This window comes from Odocoileus virginianus, chromosome 4, assembly GCF_023699985.2.
Source record: "Odocoileus virginianus isolate 20LAN1187 ecotype Illinois chromosome 4, Ovbor_1.2, whole genome shotgun sequence".
Classification (NCBI taxonomy): Eukaryota; Metazoa; Chordata; class Mammalia; order Artiodactyla; family Cervidae; genus Odocoileus; species Odocoileus virginianus.
In genome coordinates, this window is record NC_069677.1 from 546,632 (window position 1) to 563,820 (window position 17,189).

The 17,189-nt window shown below is 39.3% G+C and overlaps 2 protein-coding genes across 6 annotated transcripts in view; one reads left to right on the top strand and one right to left on the bottom strand.

Moving 5' to 3' along the window:
• Window positions 1-17,189, bottom strand: part of CD200R1 (CD200 receptor 1) — a 68,905-nt gene that overhangs the window by 41,216 nt on the left and 10,500 nt on the right. For both annotated transcript variants that reach the window (XM_020879706.2, XM_020879707.2), the window contains exons 2-3: window positions 5,883-5,934; window positions 1,793-2,110 (exon numbers count right to left, since the gene is read on the bottom strand). In XM_020879706.2, the coding sequence (XP_020735365.2) occupies window positions 1,793-1,859 (67 nt within the window). In that variant the 5' untranslated portion in view covers window positions 1,860-2,110; window positions 5,883-5,934. The remainder of the gene's footprint in view (window positions 1-1,792; window positions 2,111-5,882; window positions 5,935-17,189) is intronic.
• Window positions 1-17,189, top strand: part of GTPBP8 (GTP binding protein 8) — a 251,204-nt gene that overhangs the window by 30,066 nt on the left and 203,949 nt on the right. The gene's annotated exons all lie outside the window — the stretch shown is intronic.

Genomic DNA, 17,189 nt, shown 5'->3' on the forward strand with positions numbered 1-17,189 from the left:
TAAATCTTATCCATCAACTACCACATTACTTGAATTTACAAGCAAATAAGTAAATAAAAAAGTAAATAATTTTTTTTTAAATGGCATGTTTTACAGTGAAGTCATTAGCTCTCTTTCTCCTTTATGAGTTTGTCTTATCTAATAAAGTGAGTTATTTCTCTTTGGCAGTATTAATAACAAAGCAGTATTAGTAATAAAGATATAAACTCATGCCCCAAGGGCTTTGCATATCATCATTCTGAATTATTTCATGGTGAACTTATCATGTCAAATCACTGCACAAAATGTAATTTGCTTTTCCATATCTTTCTCTTAAATATTCTGATAACATTATAATTATAGAAGCACAGATTTCAGAGATTTGATATTGGTAGTATTTCCTAGCTGTGGTTAGAAATAGTTTTAAAATCCAAACCTTTAAACTATCAAATTCAAAATTATTGATTATGTTTTAATCATGATTTTTTTTTCTTTTACCCCAAAGTCATATTGCAGCTTAACATAAATAACTCATTGTCTAGCTGACATTCCTTGCCAAGTTGGGTGTTGTACAGGTTTCTATAAAAGCTTTCTTCAACAAGATCTCAACTACTGAAAGATTCAGATCATTTGATTTTTTTTAATGAGTAAATACTCCACTCAGTTTATAACTAAGTATTGACTTAATGGTGCTTGTTAGTAAGAAGCATAAAGACTAAGTATTGAGGAAAACTGCCTATTCAGATGTTTACTGATGCTTACAAACATATATTAGTACTAGGAATGACTGTCATATACTAGTAGTATAAACTTGGACAAATTTCACCTCTCTATACCTCAGTTTCTACCTTTGTAAGGTGGAGAAATGTCTTCTATGCCTACTTCACTGGGTTGCTGTGCTGATCAAAGGAGAAAAATTATGTGAAAGCACTCCATAGAAAAGTTCAGTAATACAGCATAGTTACTTTACGTGTGCTCACCTAAATGAGGAAAAGCAGATGTTTTGCTGGAAGACAGGCAGTTTTAAGATAATTTATATAAGAAAAAAATACCTTTTTTTTCTTTGAATTACTAAACTATAAAATTTAAAACCAAATGTTTCCCTGCAGCTGCTCCCATCAACTAAAATTGAAACCTGAAAACTCCCTCCTACGTCAACTCCTACCAACCCTCTGTAGTGAAACCAGGACACCCCCACAACAGCCCCAATTTCTCCACAACTCTTGCAGGAACCTAGATGTTGAAGAGTGTGTCTTCTAATCCAGAAAGAGTCTCTGACAGCCCACATATATTAAAATAAATACAGACCTACATCACAGACACAACATCAAACTTCTGAATGTGTTATATTTTTAAAAGTGCCTGGTCATCGAAAGTGACAAGAGAGCAATAAACTTTCCTAATTTATACTGTTAACAATACAGACATAAATAGATTGGGATTATTAAGTTGTTTAAGAAGAGGAGACGAAAATAGTTCCGCTTTCCTCAGATGACTTGGATTGCTACTAGAAAGTAATTTATTCTGCCTCACCCTAAAAAGGGGTAGGGGGAATGAGGAAGTAGGCAGTCGGGTAAAGTATAGATATATGTATAATGTAGTAGGATACAAAATAAAATAAGCAAGACAAGGGGAAAATAAGGATAAAAAAGTGAAGTAAATCTAGGAGGAAACTCTCCCCTCCCCCATAACTCTGACTGTAATTGCTGTGCTCTGCCCCCGTAAGAAAGGCAAAGAAAGCTCAGGAAAAGCTGTGACCAGGTTTCTCACCTGTAGTTCTCCTGTTACCCTCCCAAAGAAAATTCAAACTCACCTGCAACTAAGAAGAGAGTCAAAATTAGTTGTAGCTGAAGATCAGAAGTTATCCAAACGCAGGGCATTTCTGTTTCCTTATTTTGTGCCCTTCATTCAGCACTGTTCCTCCACACAGGTGTAAAAGGAGCTGTGGACATGGTGAGGCTCTGTCTGATTGACTCTTCCGTACTGGATCTTCTTAGCCCATTAAAACAGCACAGCACTTCTTTCTCCTAGCCTCTTCCTTCAACTCTATGTGTTTCAGCCAGATTAGTAACTTGGAACAGAAGAAACTTCTCTGGAACTTGACACAGAAATAGATTTCCTGTATGAAGCACTGAAGCAAAGACAGAGGAAGCGGATTGATTGAGTTATCTTTCAGCTCATTGGTCCTCCTCTCACTTCTGCTATACACAGATAAACTCTACAGTAAGGCACTGAATGTGCCCAAGACAAACTGATTTGTCTAAACTTGGTTTAAAAGGTAAAACAAGATATTTATCTATATTTGGCCCATCCCTGTAAATTTCATCGTAACTTTTAAAAGTTATCTCCAGGTTGAAGAGGTGTACAGTCTTAGTTACCAAGCTTGAAACAAAAGATTTTTGCTTGAAAATTCTTGTGTGATTTTGGGAGTCACACACAACTCTAGAAGCATCATAAATATATTACTTTCCTATTACTACTGTAATAAGTTACCACAAACCGAGTGGCTTAAAACAACACAGATTAATCACCCTACAGTTCTAGAGGTCTGAAGTTCAAAATAGATCCTGTAGAGCTAATATCTAGGTATTGTCAAGGCTGCATTCTTTCTAGACATCTGAGAGAATCTGTTCTTTGCCTAGGGGCCACTTAGACTCTGAGTCTCATGGCTGCATAATTCCCACCACTTTGTTACATCTTCTCTGATGGTAACTCTCCTGCCTCCCTCTTATAGAGACCTTTATGATTATATTGGACCCTCCAAGTAATCCAGGATCACCTCCCCATCTCAAAATCCATAACTTAACCACATCTGCAAAGTCCCATTTCCTGTGTAAGGCTACACATTTACAAGTTTCAGAGGTTAGGACATGGATATCTTGTATGGTGGTGGTTTAGTCGCTAAGTTGTGTCCAGCTCTTGTGACCCTATGGACTGTAGCCCGCCAAGCTCCTCTGTCCATGGGATTCTCCAGGCAAGAATACTGGAGTGGATTGCCATTTCCTTCTCCAGGGGATCTTCCTGACTCAGGAATCGAACCCAGGTCTCCTGCATTGCAGGCAGGTTCTTTAGCAACTAAGCTATGAGGGATATCTTGTAGGGGAGCATTATTCTGTCTATCACAATTTGGTACTTATTTCCATTCACTTTCATGTTTGAAGAGCTAGAATGTGTCCTATGAATCAAACTACAAATAAATACTCATGTTTAGTTGCCACACATCTGAAATTTAGATTTGCCAAAAAAATAAAAATGAAAACTGTCTTAATGTTACTATTCATATATATTTAGATTACGTTTAGGAGGAGAAAACTCCTCTCTGTGCTAAGAGTTCCCTACTACAAGGCAAAACTCTCCAGGAAGGGGAAGAAACCATTGCAAACAGGAAAAAATTAAACAACATGCATTTTTTTTTAAGCTAACAGTTCCATCTTGCCTCTTGCCAAACAGTAATATATGTATTTCCTCTCTGCCGCTTCTCAAGCTTTTCTTCCAGTGAGTCAGTTTGATTAAGGCAGTGAAATCAGGTGTTTGCAAACTTGGAATACTAGAAGAGGCACTGGATTGAATCTCTCTGCTGGATGATATGGGGAAGGCAATGGCAACCCACTCCAGTACTCTTTGCCTGGAAAATCTGATGGACGGAGGAGCCTGGTAGGCTGCAGTCCATGGGGTCTCAAAGAGTAGGACAGGACTGAGCGACTTCACTTTCACTTTTCACTTGCATGCATTGGAGAAGGAAAAGGCAACCCACTCCAGTGTTCTTGCCTGGAGAATCCCAGGGACGGGGGAGCCTGGTGGGCTGCTGTCTATGGGGTTGTACAGAGTCAGACATGACTGAAACGACTTAGCAGCAGCAGCAGCAGCAGCTGGATGATACTGGGCAAGTTTCTTAATCAAGTCTATTACCTTCCTTTTCCATTTAATATTATATTGACATGACCATTTTCTCAGGTCAGCAAAAATTCTTGATGATCCTTCATTTTAATGCCTTTTCAATGACACAGACAAACCAGAACACAAAAGGATTACATGATCTGCCTGAGGTCCCAAACTGATTTGGTGACACAGCGGGAAGTAAAACTCATATTTTATATTTGCCAGCCCTCCATTCTTTCCACTCTAACTCCTCTGGCTTGAAATTTCAGGCAACAACTTTAAAGACGCACTCATCTCAGATCTGACCACAATGTACAGTCAGCGTTTTAAAAGTCAAGTGAGTGGTGTGAAAACCCATAGAATTCTCAGAATAGATTTGGAGGGAGGAGACCCTCTCTCCCCACTCTTATATCCCTTCCATCCCAAAATCCCATTCCCCTAACCCCCCAGCTCCCACCTTGACCTCTTATGCAAAGCAATAAAGAGACCAAGAGCTTGTTAGCATAACCATGCACTAAAGATATGCCATGAAAGTCAATAGAATAAGAGAAATATGTGCTTGTCTAGTATATGCACATCTCTGAAAAATATAAAGGACTCAGATTCTCCTTAGGTGTGCCCCTCGGGTCCCCAAAAGCAGAGCAAATGATGGAAGATCAAGAAAAACATACCCCTCAAGCCAGAAACTCAAACCTTTTGCTCCAGCAGTCTTTCAACTCCTCTTTAATACTATGAATCAGTGCACACAGAGACAAACAGAACAGTGTCATGCTGGTTAATGTTGCAGTGGCCAAAACAAAAGGCCAGGTAAACTTTGACAAGTTAGAGCTGCTTTAAGACATGAAGTGAAGTGAAGTTGCTCAGTCGTGTCCAACTCTTTGCAACCCCATGGACTGTAGCCTATCAGGATCCTCAGTCCATGGGATTTTCCGGGCAAGAATACTGGAGTGAGTTGCCATTTCCTTCTCATAATGTGCCCAAATTTGTACTGTTGATTTATTCAAAAAATTTATTTATCTGCCTATAAATACTTTTGAAGTAAACTTCTTTTAGGAAGGTGTATATCTCTTTGTCTCCAATGTCAGAGTGATGCTTAGCCCACAACTGAAACCAGTTAAGATGTTGTCATCTTGCCCTTGGTACCCCTCTCCATTATATAATGGCTTTGCATGGATCTTGAATATTTACTGCACAGATTCTAATAGCCTTTTATTTCTGACACCTGTTCTCCATTGCCTGCTCTTTTGCCTCTTGGATTTGAGTCTTGTCTGCCTAGAATTGAAGTCCCTGCCTGCCCTTCCTTCCTTAGCTGAATTCTCTGGATGTGCATCCTTACAGAAATCAGCCAATACCTACTTGCCTTGTCATTTTAACTCTCTGTGAACATTCTGGCTTAGATATGTGGGCTGATGTGCCCTTCCCTTTGCATGTGGATGGCATCACCTACTTGATGGACATGAGCTTCAGTAAACTCCAGGAGTTGGTGATGGACAGGGAGGCCTGGCGTGCTGCGATTCATGGGGTTGCAGAGTCGGACATGACTGAGTGAATGAACTGAACTGAACTTGCATGTGTATATACACATGTACACACAAACTCACATGTGCTACTAAACACTTAGTCCCAAGTCTCTCAGTTTACCCTGTCCTACCACTATCCAAGTGCTAATATAACTATTTCATGGAGTATAAAGAACAATGCCCAACGTGAAGAATTTAAAATAATTCAAACTCTACAACACTCCACTCCTTATTTTATTTCCTCTCCACCCTCATGGTTATGATAGAGGCACTATAATTCTATATATGATTGCATAAAATGGCTGTTCTCCTAGCCACATCCTATTTCCCTATTCTCTAATTCGCTTCTCTGCAATCTTCCCTGATCCTGCTCTGTAGACCTATGTGAAGTCCTGGATCTTCTTCCATGCATAATCACTAAATCATTACTGATGAGTAACTTAAAAGAGCCTAACAAAATATGTATTTCTATTTTTTACATTTGACTATGTCATTGATATTTACCTTGAAAATTTCACTTCCACCATAAAGTTGATGTTATATCTCCATAATTCTCCTTTAAGTTAGACAAAACATAAATAAGAGGTAATTATTATTTTTCAAAATAAGTTCATAAATTGTACAAAAAAATTTAGAAATAATATTTGAAAATAAATTGTATTATCAAATACAAATACAAATATCAAACAAACAAGTAAAACCAGAACAGAGAAATTAATAACCATATCTCATATTCTTATATTTTGTTAAAAATATCAATGCTAGACCTCACTGGTCATGTCCATAGTAAATAGTCCTGTTTTAACCATTTTATAACATGGCCTCATTTAACCATCTCAACAACCCTGTGAAGTAAAATCATTATTATCCCCATTTTACAGTTGGGGAAACTAAAGCCAGAGAGGTTAAGTAAAATGTCCAATCACACAGTTAGTAAGTGATGGAAATAGGATTCAAGCCCAAGAAATCTCACTCCAAATCTGTCTTTTAATTATGTAGCAAATTACTTTGCTACCTATTTTTTTACTCTGTCTTAACTCTAATATATCTCCCATACTTACCACACTTCCTAAATCTGTTCATTTGTTCACTCACTCTTTCTTCCATTTGGGCACTCTTACAACGCCACAATTTGTCTGTTTTGGAGAGTGAGAGAGAAATGGACTTATGGAGCGCGGGAGGGAGGGAGGGAGGGAGAGAGACAGAGGAGAAACTGCTGTCTCTAATCACTATTTGCAGTAAGATCACTCTCTGCTGCCCCCTGGTGGTAAAACTGAAACTAATGTTTTTATAAACAATAGCAAATTCAGGAATAGTTACACTTTGAGATTTTGATTATGGAGTATATTAACATGCTAACATGTTACTCCACTTCCCAAAGAGAAATTGGACATGGAGGAAGGGGAAAAGTGCTGGCCAGAGAAATATCCCTTTTCTGTGGCATTAGAAAGGGAAGGGACAGCTCAACCCATTTTCCTGTCCTTTCAAACTCCTGACCAGCCCCTTAGCCAGTGTTTGCATCTCCTAACTCCCCTCATGCACCCTTTGATGAATCTTTGGTGATGATTTTGGCAACTTCGGTATACCTGACAATTCTCAGAGAAGCAAAAAACCTTTAGAAGAAGTTATATTATTTTCATCTATGAGTGACAACTGAGAAGGGGAAGTCCAGAAGAATACAGAAATGAACAGAAAAGAATGAAAAGTTGAGTCATACTTTGGCTAAAACCCAATATCCAGGGGCTTCTCTGGTGGCTTAGTGGTAAAGAATCCACCTACCAATGCAGGAGATATGGGTTCGATCCCTGATCAGGGAAGATCTCACATGCCATGGAGTAACTAAGCCTGTGTGCCACAACTATTGAGCTTGTGCTCTAGAGCTTGGGAGCCACAACTACTGAGCTCATGAGCAGCACCTATTGAAGCCTGTGCATCCTAGATCCCATGCTTTGCAACTAGAGAAGCCACTACAATGAGAAGCCCATGCACCAAAACTAGAGAGTAGCCTCCACTTGCCAAAACTAAAGAAAAGCCCCCACAGCAACAAACAGCCAAAAGTAAATATATAAATAAACCCAACATCCAGGCAAAGTATTTGAAAAAGAGACACGTATTATCTGATCTCCAAAATGCCCTAATTACTAGAGTCAAAAAGGAACAGGAACTTTTTTTCATACTCAACAATTAACTTTAACAAGGTTTTGTTTTGTCAAATTATTACCATTACTAAACTTTGCCCCCTTTGATCTAAGACATGCATTCTAACCCTCTTTCCCCTTCTCACAACACATCTGGAACTCTTTCAGAAGTACTGACTTCAATATTTTACCAGTCAGATCTGAGAGCCCCTGATGCCTGAAGCTGAAACTTTGGTTGGAGGTGGCAGCTGGTCAGACAGGACCAGGAAGACAGAGATTAAGGAGACAGATTTCCTCATCTAATTCTCTGGCTCCCACAGATCTGTTGGCCTCCACACTGGTGGGGCCTGAGGGGGAGTAAAAAAATAATGGACCCCATGGATGGTCTCTGGCAGGGCCAAAGGACCAAAAAATGAAGAGAGTGGATCTTCAGGGGGGAACACAATGTTTCTGGTGCAGAGCTATTTGAAATTCTAGGCAGAAGAATTTTAAATTGACTCCTAGAAAAGAAAAAGTGAAAGTGTTAGTCACTCAGTCTTGTCCGACTCTTCGTGATCCATGGACTGTAGCCCACCAGGCTCCTCTGTCCATAGAATTCTCCAGGCACGAATACTCGAGTGGGTAGCCATCCCCTTCTCCAGGGGATCTTCCCAACCCAGGGATCAAACACAGGTTTCCCACGTTGCAGGCAGATTCTTTACCATCTGAGCCATCAGGGAAGCCCCAGAAAAGAAAAATGGAGACAAATTAAAGACTTGGTCAGTTGTTGCTTGAAGCAGGCCTTTGAAATTATTATTTATTGGAAGATATTACAAATGTTATTATTTGTCTCTGTTAATTTGTTGAATAAACAACATATACAGTGAAGTAGATCAAAGGGTCTACAAGTTCTGAGAAGAATCAGGAACTTTAAAAAATAAAATCTCTAGACTGAGCCAAATGGGATCACTTTAAATGTTCTAGATAGTATTAAATTAATAAATCACTTCAGGGCAACTTTCTGGTAAAAGTGAAAGTGAAGTCACTCAGTCATATCCGACTCTTTGCGACCCCATGGACTGCAGCCTACCAGCCTCCACAGTCCATGGAATTATCCAGGCAAGAGTACTGGAGTGGGTTGCCACTTCCTTCCCCAGGGGATCTTCCCTACCCAGGGATTGAACCCGGGTCTCCTGCATTGCAGGCAGATGCTTTACCATCTGAGCCACCAGGGGAAGCTGAACAATATAAAATATGAAAGGTGTATCAATCATAGAAGCTGGTAACGCTCTACAATTTCATTCAATTTTCAATGAAACATTTCTAAGGAAATAACAAATGTTCTGTTGATCATAGTTTATTGTATCAGTGGCTTAAAATTTGTATTCCGAAACCACATATTTGACCATATTGTCTATCTTTTATAAGATGATATGTTTTCAATGATTAATCAGAAAGTAGTTTAAGTTGGTTAAACTTTCATTAAATTTGTACATTTAAGAATGTTAACAACTTTTTCTTCTAATTTTGAGAGTAGTTGCTAAGATTCTTGTCCCTAAAATTGAATTTCCTGGGTTCAGACTTCAGTTCTGCTGCTTAGTTTTTGGTTACTGCATTTTACTTCATGTTCTGAAATGTCTATTGGATTCTTTTTCTTCAAATCTGCTGTCATTTTTTAAAATTTCTGGTTTCCCACCAAACTTTTGATTTTGTCTTTTGTCTCTTTGAGCCTGAAAAGAATAAAGTATCTGAGAATGCCAATGTTAGAGTGGCTATACGAGTGTGTGCTCAGTCATGTCCACTCTTTGTGACTCTATGGACTGTAACTCGCCAGGCTCCTCTGTCCATGTTATTCTCCAGCCAAGAGTACAAGAGTGGGTTGCAATTTCCTACTCCAGATTTTCCCAACCCAGGGAAGGACCCTCTAACCCTTATCTCTTGCTTTTCCTTCATTGCAGGCAGATTCTTTAATCACTGAGCCACCTGGGAAGCCCCAGGGTGGCTATATCTCTATTATCTATTGCTTCTATTATTTTTTTCTGTGATGTTGGGTTTCCTCATGTGCCAACAATTCAGTTTTGCTTTCCAAACTGTAGAAATAATTTGAGACCCTGTACAATTTTACCTTTCTCTAGAGTAGATTCTCATTTACTTCTCCCAAGAATCTGAACATTAGCAATCTGGCATCATCTTAACCCAATGTTAAGGACAGATTCTCTAGTCCACCAGGTACCTGAAAGCTGGGTTGCAATCTATGTGAGGAATGGTTTTATTTTCTCCTGTATCCCTGCCTCTCCTTCCCCAAGAAAGCATCACAATACTACTTAACTTTTCAGCCAGCTCTTCAAGATCAACAAACATCACCAAGGTAAAAGTAGTTGGGAGTGTTAGCCTCAATAATCTGTATTTCTTTCTTTTTGGGATCTTGACCAGGTAATTCTTCATCACCTTGTGAGTTCTCTGATGCCTTCCAACAGATGTTATTACTTCTGGCTTTTCTACTTGTCTTCAGTGGCAAGGACAGTCTAAATTTCTGTCTGCCATTACCTAATACAGAAGTCCCAATCCTTTGATTATTAACTTTTCCTTATCTCTCACAATCCATCAGCAAGTCTTTTTGGTTCCTCCTTTAACATATTTTCTAACTTGGCTATTCCACCAATCTCCACTGCATTGTATCAGAAAAAGAGAGAGAAAGTCTAAAGTTCTTAATTCAAAAACGTGGGGGGTTTTTTTGCTTTAATTTAACTTGTGGGCAGCAGCAAAAATATAAACAGTTACCTGAAGCTGAAGAACCCTTGCATGTGGAAATTGTTCCATTTTATCACAACTTTCTGCAATCTGTTCTATTAAAATTTTTGTTTATTTTGGTCACTTGTAGAAATACATTAATGAAACATAAAAGCTCAGATATTCCATACATCAAATTTAAGAATTTTAAGTCATATGTCCCACATTATTTTTCCTTGAAATCATTTATGCTATATTAACATCTGTCTAAATTATGTTTCTGTGATTATTTTCCTACTAGTGACTTTTCTTTCATGTATGCTTTAATTCATCTTATTTAATATGTGCCAATAATTTTGAAGTAGTTTAATATGATTTGAAAGTATGTCTAGGGGAATTTTCTAGAGATTTTATGATCATCTCACCTTTAGGGTGGAAAAAAGATTATGAGACTGTTTAGATGTTGAATACTCTGTATTGAAAAAAGGAAGTAGATAAGAACTTTTTGGTTGGGTGTTTCTATATTTTACTTAGCTGAATATGATAAAGCAATCAAACCTATAAGAAGTGGTGCCCTGGTTCTAACAAATTTCTCCTAAGCCAATTATGACTGAGTTCCTGCTGGTGATGCACCAATCTTGAATGAATCAGGAATGAGCTAAACCCTGATTTTTGAAAACAAGAATCTCAGAAACAACGGCAGTAGGAACATAGCAGCCATGCTTCCATCTTCTGAAGTAAATGATCATCACAATATCTATCCTAAGACACCTCCATTCAGAGGGAGGAAACCCTGACCATTAGAACATCTTGGAGGATTTTGATACTCTTGAGAGAAGAAAGGTGGGCAGAGATGTGAAGGGTAGGCTGCTTTTACCTTTGTCCATATTAATCTGTCTTTTAATAACACATTTTATGACTGATGAAATTTGTTTTGCTTACGTGAGAGGATCAAGAAAAAAAAAGAGAAGCTATTACTATCACTGGGCTTCCCAGGTGGAGCTAGTGGTAAAGAACCCGCCTGCCAATACAGGACACATGAGAGACACAGGTTAGACCCCTGGGTGGGGAAGATCCCCTGGAGGAGGGCATAGCAACCCACACCAGTATTCTTGCCTGGGGAATCCCATGGACAGAGGAGCCTGGCGGGTTGCAGTCCTTAGGGGAGCACAGTGTCAGACACGACTGAAGTGACTTAGCATGTATGTATTACTACTGATAAAAAAGTTAAGCTTTTCCAGAAAAATGGCACTGGGTAACTTGGTGACTGATCAACAACAGTTTACTTAAATTTTAACTTGAATGCATTTGGAAGCAAATATCAACTCCTTGACCCCTGGGATATCAGTGTTATTGAGAATAAGACTCAATACACAGATTGAAACTCGTTTGAGGGAAGTGATATGTTGAAAGACATCTTTTTAAAAATCATATGTAGTCCCTTACTCTATTGTTATTATTCTTCCAAAAGATTATCCCTTTATTCAAGTACAAATATTTAGGTAACTCCATTATGCTTTATGTATACCAGTTTGTATCTCTATTAAATGGGATTAAACACAATGATTTTAAGAGGTTTTTTGAAAAAATGCTTCTACAAGTCAAAGAGATACATAATATAAAATATACTTTCTATAAAAAGTAACAAAAAATGGAAAAGGGAGCAAAACATATTTTTAATGGTTATCATTATAAAAGTAATAAGTGAAGTGAAAGTCACTTGGTCTTTACGACCCCATGGACTTCTCAGTCCATGGAATTCTCCATACCAGAATACTGAAGTCGGTAGCCTTTCCCTTCTCCAGGGGATCTTCCCAACCCAGGAATCAAACCCAGGTCTCCTGCATTGTGGGGAGATTCTTTACCAGCTGAGCCACAAAGGAAACCCAAGAGTACTGGAGTGGGTAGCCTGTCCCTTCTCCAGCAGATCTTCCCAACCAAGGAATTGAACCAGGGGTCTCCTGCATTGCAGGTGGATTCTTTACCAACTGAGCTATCAGGTAAGCCCATAAGAGTGATATCTTCTTTACTATGCTGTAAAGAGCAATATTGCATAGAAACCTGGAATGTTAGGTCCATGAATCAAGGCAAATTGGAAGTGGTCAAATAGGAGATGGCAAGAGTGAACATCGACATTCTAGGAATCAGTGAATTAAGATGGACTGGAAGGGGTGAATTTAACTGAGATGACCATTATATCTACTACTGTAGGCAGGAATCCCTTAGAAGAAATGGAGTAGCCATCATAGTCAACAAAAGAGTACAAAATGCAGTACTTGGATGCAATCTCAAAAATGACAGAATGATCTCTGTTTGTTTCCAAGGCAAACCATTCAATATCATGGTAATTCAAGTCCAGTAATGCTGAAAAAGCTGAAGTTGAATGGTTCTATGAATACCTACAAGACCTGCTAGAACTAACTCCCAAAAAAGATGTCCTCTTCATTATAGGGGACTGGAATGCAAAAGTAGGAAGTCAAGACACACCTGGAGTAATAGGCAAATTTGGCCATGGAGTACAGAATGAAACAGGGCAAAGGCTAACAGAGTTCTGCCAAGGGAACACACTGGTCATAGCAAACACCCTCTTCCAACAACACAGGAGAAGACTCTACGCATGGACATCACCAGATGGTCAACACCAAAATCAGATATAATCATATCCTTTGCAGCCAAAGATAGAGAAGCTCTATACAATCAGCAAAAACAAGACCAGGATTGGACTGCGGCTCAGAGCATGAACTCCTTATTGCCAAATTCAGACTTAAATTGAAGAAAGTGGGGAAAACCACTAGACCATTCAGGTATGACCTAAATCAAATCCCTTATGACTATACAGTGGAAGTGCGAAATAGATTTAAGGGACTAGATCTGATAGACAGAGCGCCTGATGAACTATGGACGAAGGTTTGTGACATTGTACAGGAGACAGGGAGCAAGATCATCCCCAAGGAAAAGAAATGCAAACAGCAAAACGGCTGTCTGAAGAGGCCTTACAAATAGCTGTGAAAACAAGAGAAGCAAAAAGCAAAGGAGAAAAGGGAATATATACCCATTTGAATGCAGAGTTCCAAAGAATAGCAAGGAGAGATAGAAAGCCTTCCTCAGCAATCAATGCAAAGAAATAGAGAAAAACAATAGAATGGGAAAGACGAGATCTCTTCAAGAAAATCAGAGATACCAAGGGAACATTTCATGCAAAGATAGGCTCAATAAAGGACAGAAATGGTAAGGACCTAACAGAAGCAGAAGATAATAAGAAGAGGTGGCAAGAATACACAGAAAAACTGTACAAAAAAGATCCTTACAAGCCAGATAATCACAAAGGTATGATCACTCACACTCACCTAGAGCCGGACATCCTGGAATGTGAAGTCAGGTGGGCCTTAGGAAGCATCACTACGAACAAAGCTAGTGGAGGTGATGGAATTCCATCACCAGTAGTTCAACTCCAGTTGAACTATTTCATATTCTAAAAGATGATGCTGTGAAAGTGCTGCACTCAATATGTCAGCAAATTTGGAAAACTCAGCAGTGGCCACAGGACTGGAAAAGTTCAGTTTTCATTCCAATCCCAAAGAAAGGTAATGCAAAAGAATGCTCAAACTACTGCACAATTGCACTCATCTCACTCGCTAGTAAAGTAATGCTCAAAATTCTTCAAGCCAGGCTTCAGCAATATGTGAACCGTGAACTCCCAGGTGTTCAATCTGGTTTTAGAGAAGGCAGAGGAACCAGAGATCAAATTGCCAACATCCGCTGGATCATTGAAAAGCAAGAGCATTCCAGAAAAATATCTATTTCTGCTTTATTGACTATGCCAAAGCCTTTCACTGTGTGGATCTCAATAAAATGTGGAAAATTCTGAAAGAGACAGGAATACCAGACCACCTGACCTGCCTCTTGAGAAACCTCTATGCAGGTAAGGAAGCAACAGTTAGAACTGGACATGAAACAACAGACTGGTTCCAAATAGGAAAAGGAGTACGTCAAGGCTGTATTTTGTCACCCTACTTATTTAACTTATATGCAGAGTACATCATGAGAAACGCTGGACTGGAGGAAGTACAAGCTTAAATCAAGATTTCCAGGAGAAATATCAATAACTTCAGATATGCAGATGACACCACCCTTATGGCAGAGAGTGAAGAAGAACTAAAGAGCCTCTTGATGAAAGTGAAAGAAGAGAGTGAAAAAGTTGGCTTAAAGCTCAACATTCAGAAAACTAAGATCATGGCATCCAGTCCCATTGCTTCATGGCAAATAGATGGGGAAACAGTGGAGACAGTGGCTGACTTTATTTTTCTGGGCTCCAAAATCACTGTGGATGGTGATATCAGCCATGAAATTAAAAGATGCTTGCTCCTTGGAAGGAAAGTTATGACCAACCTAGACAGCATATTAAAAAAGCAGAGACATTGCTTTGCCAACAAAGGTCCATCTAGTCAAGGCTATGGTTTTTCCAGTAGTCATGTATGGATGTGAGAGTTGGACTATAAAGAAAGCTGAACACAGAAGAATTGATGCTTTTGAACTGTGGTGTTGGAGAAGACTCTTGAGAGTCCCTTGGACTGCAAAGAGATCCAACCAGTCCATCCTAAAGGAGAGTAGTCCTGGGTGTTCATTGAAGGAACTGATGTTGAAGCTGAAACCCCAATACTTTGGCCACCTGATGTGGAGAGCTGACTCATTGGAAAAGACCCTGATGCTGGGAAAGATTGAAGGCAGGAGGAGAAGGGGACGACAGAGGACGAGATGGTTGGATGGCATCACCGACACAATGGACATGGGTTTGGGTGGACTCTGGAAGTTGGTGATGGACAGGGAGGCCTGGCATGCTGCAGTTCATGGGGTTACAAAGAGTCGGACACGACTGAGCGACTGAACTGAACTGAACTGAACTTCTTTACTAAAACAACTTAAACAGTAGTACAAAATTATATAAAGTAAAAAGTGAAACTATTCCTTCAAGTGCTTCAATTTCTTCGTATCTTCCCATTCACACTCTTCATTTGTTATAGATAGAGAAATGCACACACACCCTCCCACCCCCCACGCCAACAGGTCCGTCCTAATCCTTAGGACATGTGAATAAGTTTCTTACAGCAAAAAGAACATGGCTAATGTGATTAAGTTAATGAGTTTAAAATGAAGAAATTATTTTGGATTATCTAGTTGGGTTCAATATAATCACAAGTATCCTCATAAGAGAAAGAAGGAAGGAAGCAAGTCAGTGTCAGAGAGATGAAAGATGTTACTCTGCTGGCTTTGAAGATGGAGAAAGGAGATAAACGCCAAGGACTATAGGTTGCCTCTAGAAACTGGGAAAGACAGAGAGGCAGATTCTCCTCTGGACCTTCTAGAAGGAACACAGCCTTGCTGACACCTTGATTTCAGCCCAGTTGAAGCCATTTCAGATTTCTGACTTTGAAAATTGTAAGGCAATAAATTTGTAAGACAAAAATTGTTTTAAGCCATAAAGTATGTGGTATTTTGTTACAGCAGCAGTAGAAAATTAAAATGCCATTTAACCACCACTATGCTTGTATAATCTTCCATAACAGATATTCTTCCTCCTTTATCATGTCCACTCCTAATATCTGTGGGGCTCCCATGACCGTACAGATGGAGGCCCACATAGTACATGTCTAAATATTTTGAAGTTATAAGTGAAGGTAACAAATTTTTAAATAAAGTATGTTTTATCCTCCTACCTTAACAAGTAGGACTTCAAAACAAAAAAAGTTTTTTGGACTTCCCTGGTGGTACAGGGCATAAGAGTCCACCTGCCAATGCAGCAGACACAGGTTCCATCCCTGGTCTGGCAAGATCCTACATGTTGCGGAGTAACTAAGCCCACACACCTCACAACTGAGCCTGTGCTCTAGAGCCCTCATGCTGCAACTACTGAAGTCTGTGCAGCTAGAATCTGTGCTCTGCAACAAGAGAAGCCACGGCAGTAGAAGCCCGTGCACCACAATGAAGAGTAACCCCGGCTAGCAGAAAACCTGTGCACAGCAACAAAGGACCAGTGCAACAAAAAATAAAATAAATAATAATTTTTAAAAAGTTTAACTCTAAACCTATGATTTGTATAAGGGCAAATGTTAGTAAGATATCAGAGATGGTCAAATTCAATTACTATTATGCAAGTCTGAATCTTCTCTTGCCAGTCTATGTATGTTTGGAAGAGTCAGAAAACCTATGTAATTCATAAGCCATTGTGTAATTATGTCATAAACCCCTTTTCTTGTTTCCATACAGTTCAGTTTTCCCCCTCAGTAAGGTCTGTCTAGTCAAAGCTATGGTTTTGCCAGTAGTCATGTATAGATGTGAGAGTTTGACTATAAAGAAAGCTGAGCGCCAAAGAATTGATGCTTTTGAAATGTGATGTTGGAGAAGACTCTCGAGAGTCCCTTGGACTACAAGGAGTTCCAACCAGTCCATCCTAAAGGAAATCAGTCCTAAATATTCATTGGAAGGACTGATGCTGAAGCTAAAACTCCAATACTTTGGCCACCTGATGCAAAGAACTGACTCATTTGAAAAGACCCTGGTGCTGGGAAAGATTGAAGGCAGGAGGAGAAGGGGATGACCGAGGATGAGATGGTTGGATGGCATCACCGACTCAATGGACATGAGTTTGAGTAAACTCCGGGGGTTGGTGACGGACAGGGAGGCCTGGTGTGCTACAGTCCATGGGGTGGCAAAGAGTCAGACACTACTGAATGACTGAACTGAAAACTGACAGTTTATATGCTTTGCCTCCTTTTCTCTTTCTACTTGAGTTAACTATATTATTTGTTGATATACCTAAGCTCCTCATATTCAAGATATTAATCACCTTAGCTGCCTCCTGACTTGGCCCCACCCCATTCCAATAATTTAAAAGAAGTTAAAATGCTATGTATTTTATTTTAAACTTTGTCTCAAGGACAACACACAGAATTATCTAATGAATTTG